Genomic DNA, 8,177 nt, shown 5'->3' on the forward strand with positions numbered 1-8,177 from the left:
ATAAAGATGCACATGCAAAACCTATAACCGCAGCAGTAGGGGCATGGCAAACGTCTTTGAATTATGTCCATAATTTGCAACTTCTAAAGGACTCCTGATAAATTATTAAACTAATAATTTGTCACTATGTTGATTTGACCAGTTATTTTTTCAGGCCCTACAAGAAGGGGATTGTGAAGAAAAATGCTTGCATTTCCCAATTGTTTCATTAAATATTTTTATTTGGCCCCTTTAATAAAGCTCAACTCCATCACAATTGTTTCACTGTCAAATCTGACTGTTAAAATGAGCTAAAATTATAGCCTAACCCTCAATGTAACATGCAGCTATTAACCACCTGTTTCTTTTTCTCACAGTAATGTTCTACTCAAATCTCAGTGGTTATTCATACAACGAAATATGACAATAAAATCTACGCTTTGTTTAATCATTTTAAAATTATGCACTTTGTGCATTATCATCAGTCTATTCCCACACCATCCTCACAAACGTAGGAGCATTATCATCGGCTCTAGAAACATAAAACAGTTTATTCTAAAGAATCCAGTAAATTACAATGAATGAATTTATTTAAGTTTAGTTTTATGTCTGAATTGCCACGAACTATAATATGATATACTATACTCTATGATACACTAAGATTATGGTTTGTTTCAATTTACACTTGTGTAAATTGAACGTGAATCGACTTTTTCCTGCCAACATAGTGCCCTCTGTAGGCCGCACGCTTTAAGACGTCAGCGCCTACGTGAGCAGGGCAAAGGTGAAATCAGTAATGAAGATTCCGCCACCGTAGCAGCTTCTCTCACTGTCGCAGTTGTTTATTTCTTTAAGGAGTCTTCCAGGAGAGGGTAAGTAAAATCAATAGTTAGTTGTAGTCGTGCGCCTTTATCTGCCAAGATAATAAAAATCAATCGTGTAAGTGTTGGTAAGAAAAATGGACGAAAGTGTCGGACGCTAAGTAGCCAGTCACCCAGCTGAACTTTATATTAGCCGTATTCAAGCTTGCTAACGTTAGCTTTGTAGGATTCGCGACGCTGACGATCAGTAAACGGATAAGTTAACCAAGTTTACTCGCATCGACGGGGCGTAGGGAAACTAAAGCAACACTGTAACATATAAAGTATGTGTTAAGCTGTCATACACTCCGTTATGAGGAGAACATTGCGTCCTGAATACGCCGACTGGCTTCCTCACTTTCTAAAAGCGCTTTGGGAAATGAAATTAGCCAACATGCTAATGATTACTTGCTACTCGCCGGTTACTGGTTTGTCCTGCTCAGTGATAAAAATGCCAGCGCTAATAAACACGTCTTAATGACTGGAATTATTTTGGTCCAAACTTATACAAATGAATATAACGATATTAAACGCAATACAGCTCTCGTCATCTGTTGAAGCTCTCGTTTACCAGGTTGTTTTGCTAACGTAGCAGGATAAATCTAGGGTCGGTACAAATCTGTATCCAAGTTTCTATATCTGCATTTGCACCATTACACATGTAGTTAAATTCAGCAAATGGCTGATAATTAGCACCCTTTGCACCAGGTGATTTGTCAGATCGCTTGATCGTGTTGTTGGCCGGTAGTAACCTGCACCAGATCAGCATTAGCTCGTTGTAGCCTGTGTTCAAATTGATCAGTGGGTTTGCTGTGTGTATTCTGCAGGTAGAACTGGAAGTCATGGCACGCCTAGTAGCAATCTGCAGGGAGGGGGAAGAGGAATACCCATTTCTGGCAAGACAGATCCCCCTGTATATCGATGAAACACTCACGGTGAGAAAGCTGTTGTTTTGTCTTTTGGTATAGCCACAGTAAAAAAAAAAAAAAGAAATGTTAATGAAGCTAGCATGTGACTGCTGTACCATTAAAGTGTCAAAGCAAAGAGACAGTTTTTCCTGTGATTATGCTCATTTGATATACATTAAAATGTAACACAGGAATACAGTTAAGCCTTACAGTTACCTCGTGTCTCTCATCAGATGGTAATGGAGTTTTCTGACAGTGTAATGGATGTTGATAGTCACGAAATAAACACTTCACACTGGAAACAGTTTTCTGAGGTGAGTTTTGTTCTACTCCTTTCTTCTAAAATTAAAAAAAAATCCTATTACCTACACAAGCTTAGCTTAAAAGAGGTAGCTTGCCCTCTGTTATTTGCTAACAGTGGTGATTCTTTGGCTCACAGTATCACTCCAAGTTGAACCAGCAGGACTTGAATATTGCTCTGATGGTGGCATCAAGAGAGGTGTACAGTGCACTAGCTCAGCTGGTGCCATGCGTGGGCTGCAGACGAAGTGTGGAGCGTCTCTTCTCACATCTAGTGGAATCGGGAAACCCAGCCCTGGAGCCCCTCACTGTGAAACCCACAGGCATGCTCTCTGTCACAAAGACATGTTTGGCAGATGTGAAGAAACTCTACACGCTCTTCTACATCCATGGGTAAGCTGGAGAGAAAAATACAGTGCTTTATTACAGGTCAGAGTGCTAATCAATATAAAATTTTAACTCTTATATGTACACGCAAGGCTTTCAGGTTTCTAACATGCAGTGACAGTAGCTACTGCCACTTTTCCAGTTTAGTGTCAGAGATGATAGTAGTGTACTTACACTAATGCTTTATTTAATCGTTAGAATTTTTACATTTTTTATTTTATTCAATTTTCTTTTACAGGGCAAAATTGAATGACGTGATTGACGCTATTCCGAAAAGTAAAAAGAACAAACGCTGCCAGTTACACTCCTTAGACACACACAAGCCAAAACCTCTGGGGTGAGTAATGCTCCTACTTTTATCTCTGTGCTCATTAACATGTTCTTTCAGATGTTGTTTTTCACAAAATGAAAAAATTAAGAGAATTGTGACAGAAGACAAAACACGGTTTTTATCTGTGTTAACATGATCAGGTATTCAGGTAAACTTGTTGAAAATGGCCTGTGTACACTTTAGGAATGGGATTTGATAAAAAATTTAGCAATTCCGATTCCGTTATTGATTCCTTTGGCTCCGTTTTGAGAGTAACCACCAAGCAGCAACACTCATGCGAATTAATTGAATGCTGTGGGTCAAATGTTTGTACATGTTTGTTGAGGTCTTTACGCTGTTTATTGTGATCAGTGTTTGAGTTGCACAATGCAAGCGTAAAATGAGAGGGTTCTGTAGCAATGAGGTGAGGCGTGAAAGTACACAATTTTGTTTTGCTTTTTATATGCTGTATGCAAAATCTTCAGCACTGTTTACCCACTAACATGATGCACATTTTCACAGGATTATGTTTGCCTCTGCAGACAAGTCACCATTCCACATATTACGCACAACACTTTTCTTGAAAATAATGCAGTTACTAACTTAGCTTTAGCATGTGCAGATGCTTGCAAAAGAACCGAAGTTGTGTTAGCAGCATAATGTGGTTGTTTCTGTCCTGGATGCAGTTTTCCACTTTACCATTTATCTCGTCCTTTTGTGCAAATTAAAAAAAATGTCCATATTCACACTCTAATAATAATAATAATAATAATAATAATAATACATTTTATTTAAAAAATAGCGCCTTTCAAAGCACCCAAGCATCCTCTAAACTCTGTTGCTGTTTTCCTCCTCTGACACACAAACTGAAATCAGCTGATTGTAGTGCTTCAGGTTTCATTAGTGACCCTAAACTGTTGAGTGACAGTATAAGTGTATATACATTGCATATACCATTGCATATGTTGTGGCTCTGCTGAAAAAGAAAACTGATGAGTTCAGTGTTCTTTACCAGCAAACTAGTTAGCAACACTTCATGTTACTGTGCTACTTGTGCTGCAAGTAGTGAAGCAGAGTCAGAGCTGCTATTCTGGACATGCTGCGTGATGCTTTTTCTAAATAAAACTTAACACGTTCTTTCGAAGAAGAAAAAGTAAGTATATAAACAAACGAGTGGCATTATTGATATATTTGTGGTAGACAAATATTCACAGTGTTGTGTCAGTTGTGCTCTGCTAGGAAAAAAATATGCCTGTGAGGAAAAAGGGGAAAAAATTTTCTCTTTTTCTTTACAACAATCACGTAATTGGTAAAATGCCTATAACAGAATTGTGAATAAGAACACTTTTTTTTTTTTTTTTTTTTTTTTTTTAAACCATGCTCTACAACAGTCATGCATTTAAGACATTTACACTCAGTCTTGTTGATCAAAGTGTTTGAAACTCCTGGTTACACCCATATCTTTCATTCAGTTGTGTTGTGTTGGCATTGAAGAGCTTGAAGGTGGTTGTTGCGTTTGGTCAGTAAGTTGTTGAAAACAAAACAGGCTAACTTGTGCCAATCCCTCTAAAGCTGATAATAATGCTGTTATGTGAATCAAGGTATTAGCATGTCAGTCTGTAAGCCCCTCTGCTTGATATTCACAGCAATATAGCATTTTTCATAATATGTATACTGGCAATAGAAATCAACATAGAAGAGCATTTAGAAGCTAAAGAGCTAGAGATTTCCCTTTTACAAAGCTCACTAAAGGGAGGTAAAATAACTGGCCTTAGATATGACTCCTAATGATGATGATGATAACACGTCTGCTGTCTGTGTAAATATCCAAACTGTTATAACGTGTTATTTAAAATGACATGTCAGTATTGGATAGACTTTATCTCCACTGTTTCCAAAAAATTAGTTTCTCCAGGTTTAGGAGCTGATAACTGTTCACTGGAATGACATTGGTATAATAATTGTATGTTACAGGGGAAGCTGGATGGATGTGTGGGAGCTGATGTCTCAGGAGTGCAGAGATGAGGTGGTACTGATTGACAGTGCCTGTCTTCTTGAGACGCTGGAGACATACTTGCGTAAACACAGGTAATCTTTAACTATCTTAACATTTATTTGTAAAATGTTCTTTTTTTCGTTGTTAAAAGGAAACTAATAGTGTGTTTGTTTTGGGGGTTTTTTTGTCCTTTTTTTTGTCTTTTTGTCCTTAGGTTTTGCACAGACTGTAAAAATAAAGTGCTGAGGGCATATAACATCTTGGTTGGGGAGGTGGACTGCAATAAAGAGAAGGGGTACTGTGCTGCGCTGTATGAGGGACTCTGCTGTTGCCCCCATGAACGGCACATCCACGTCTGCTGTGAAACCGACTTTATCGCTCATCTCCTCGGCAGGGCAGAGCCCGAGTTTGCAGGAGGATACGAGTAAGTCAGATTCAGATTTTCATTTTGAGTAATTTTCTACCTTTTTGACAATTTCTGATTTCAATTGATTGTTATTTATTAACTTTTTCCTTAAGACGCAGAGAGAGACATGCAAAAACCATTGACATTGCACAAGAGGAAGTCCTGACCTGTCTGGGTATTCATCTCTATGAGCGGCTCCACAGAATCTGGCAGAAACTCCGAGCCGAGGAGCAGACCTGGCAGATATTGTTTCATTTGGGAATTGATGCACTACGTAAAAGTTTTGAGGTACATATGGCTACGTGTTTATCAGATGATAAATACACTGTGGCTGTTGCAACTCTGAGGTAATGTCCCTTTCACTACATGCATAGATGGCAGTGGAGAAGATGCAGGGCATCAGCCGTTTGGAGCAGTTTGTCGAGGAGCTGTCTGAGGAGGAGAGAGCCAAAGAGCTGAAGCAGGAGAAAAAGAGGCAAAAGCGAAAAAATCGACGCAAAAACAAGTGCGGATTTGATATATCTGAACAGGAGGGAGAGGACAAGGAGAAGAATCTTGATGAGGTAATCATGATCTAATAATCTGGCTTTCCTTTTTTATTTATCTTTGTTGTTCTGCAGCTACATCTCTCTTTGTCTCACTCCCAGGGTTCTCTTGAGTCTGTGGAGAGCAGTTGCAAGGTCTGTGGAAGCCACGATGAGGAGGATGAAGCCGGCTGTGATGAGACCGTCGCCACCAATAGGAGCACTTCCTGTCGTTGCCCAGACAACACCAAACAAGGTAAAACAAATGTACACAGACATCAGTCCTGCATTTTTAAGGAGGGTTTTGCATAAGTAACACGGGTCTTAGTTTGAAGCTGGAAAACAGAAAAGTTCTCATCCATTTTTCCAGATTTGTCAGCACACAGCAATGGAAGTGACTGCGGCTACTCCTCAAGTATGGAAGGCAGCGAGACGGGATCGCGAGAAGGCTCTGACATCGCCTGCTCCGAGGGAATCTGCAACCACGATGAAGCAGGTCTGTTTCGAGAAGAACAAAGATTCATTTTAGGATATTGTTCATATATTTTTGCCTCACGGTTCTTTATCTTCTGAAGGAGATGACCCAAACCTTCATCACTGTGCTGAAGACAAGGAGGAGGATGGAATAGACAGCTGTGTTGATTGCTGGCCACACTCTGAGGAAAACGCACAGTGCAAGAGTAAAAAGAAAAAAAGGAAGGGCAAGGGGTTCTGTAGCAATGAGGTAAGGCGAGAAAGTACACTGTTTTGTTTTTATTGTTTTTATATGCTGTATGCAAAATCTTTAGCACTGTTTACCCACTAACATGATGCACATTTTCACAGGCTCAGAAAGGTGAAGGTTTCATGTCAGATGGGAACACAACAGGCCACAGTCCACCTTCAACGCACACATGTCGAACCAAAGAAATCTTTTCCACCTTATGTGGCGATACATTTGCCAGTATTGCTCTACGGTTACCGTGGACTGTACATCAGAAAAACCTCAGCCTTCACATGAGGCCTGCAATGGCAAATATAAGTCTTGTAGAACTTCTGGTAAGTGAAAAATATGTTAACAGTAGAGATGTAGTAACTACTACACAGGAACGTCCTCAATACCATTTTTGAGCTTTGGAGACTGGATGGTAAAAACGTACAGTCAGATAGTATGGTGTGAATAAATTATACATAACTGCTGTGCTACAGTTGCTCAGAGCAGCACAATCTCTCTCACCCAGTGCACAAACTCTGACTGCTGCTGCTCTACTCACTCCAGTCTACATCTAGAGCCTCTGATGAATGATCTCCTAGGTGCAGATGCAAAGTTTGCAACACTAACATGAACTGCAGCTTTATTATGAGTGTTGTGAGTGAGGAGACTGTCAAGAAGATGAGCCTAGACACTTTATATTCCTACAAAGATTATAGGCAGCCTGTATTTCAGGTGAGCTTCAGCCAGCGAGCTTGTATCTGGATTTATTGCTGCCTGACAAAATCATCACATATGCAAGTTGTGTTCTGATTTCAGGTATATTTGCATAAGTTTAAAACGGAATACCGGCACAATAAATGATTATCAGTATGAATATAAAGGATTCAAGCATGGCCCAGTTAAACCTCAGCACACCTACCTTAAAAACTGGCTGGGAAGCTGGCTTGTTTTCTGCATTAAGCTACATATCAGGTTTTTAAAATTAGAATTAATACAATAATTCTGGACACAGTCCTTCTTGAAGCATATCTTATCACTCGGCCACTATGTCTGCAGCAGCCCCACATAGTTACTCAGGCATTTATTTTTAAGCTCCTGCAAGAGATGCATAACTTTAATTTCCACAAGTCACCAGGATGTAAAAGTTGCATCTACAGAATATACTTTTTCCTCAAAATAGTGGCTTATACTTGTATATCGAACACTTACAGTACCACTCATGTAATTATAGCATTCACAGCATTACAGCTTTGTATGTGGCTCACTATCAATGTCATGCAAATTTATCTGACGGATATGATTAACTGAGAAAAATAAGTTCACTAACTTGCATCTTAAATTACGGTGAGATACATCTTCAACCACCCAGTTAAAATGCTTTGTACATTTCTCAGCTCTTGGTTAGCTCTTTTGGTTACAAAAAACATCTTTAGTTGTAGTCTGCCTACAGAAATTCAGAAGCTTACATCTCTGTTCTGGCTCTCACGTTCTCTATTCTGCTCGTGTTCTTAAAACAGGATGATTCAGAAGTGACTTCCGACGAAGAGAATTGTCTCACGCAGGATGAAATTCAGGCGTTTCTAGAAAGAAACCAGTCTTTCTACAACAACCGCCACCAGTACCGACAGCTCCTGAAAGAGAAATTCACAAACTACTGCCGTGCCACTGAGCGGAGTAAGCCGGTCTGTGGAAAGTGGTTTCCCACAACTAGTGTCAACTAACTGCACTAATAAATCTCCCTACTGGGGGAGGAAGAAAAAAAAAAACACTCACGACCACTGCTGCAACATTGTTAGAAAGATTTCTTGGAGTA

At 39.5% G+C, this 8,177-nt stretch overlaps 1 protein-coding gene across 1 annotated transcript; it reads left to right on the top strand.

Moving 5' to 3' along the window:
- The first annotated feature begins 723 nt into the window (after nt 1-723).
- ggnbp2 (gametogenetin binding protein 2) lies at nt 724-8,165 on the top strand. The gene is made up of 14 exons (XM_085174336.1): nt 724-851; nt 1,667-1,774; nt 1,981-2,061; nt 2,187-2,440; nt 2,673-2,771; nt 4,719-4,832; nt 4,955-5,164; nt 5,260-5,434; nt 5,521-5,709; nt 5,794-5,926; nt 6,041-6,166; nt 6,246-6,394; nt 6,496-6,708; nt 7,882-8,165. The coding sequence occupies exons 2-14, from the start codon at nt 1,682-1,684 to the stop codon at nt 8,083-8,085; spliced, it is 2,040 nt and encodes a 679-aa protein (XP_085030462.1). The 5' UTR covers nt 724-851; nt 1,667-1,681; the 3' UTR covers nt 8,086-8,165.
- The last annotated feature ends 12 nt before the right edge of the window (nt 8,166-8,177 follow it).

The sequence above is a fragment of the Neolamprologus multifasciatus genome, chromosome 10 (assembly GCF_963576455.1).
Source record: "Neolamprologus multifasciatus chromosome 10, fNeoMul1.2, whole genome shotgun sequence".
Classification (NCBI taxonomy): Eukaryota; Metazoa; Chordata; class Actinopteri; order Cichliformes; family Cichlidae; genus Neolamprologus; species Neolamprologus multifasciatus.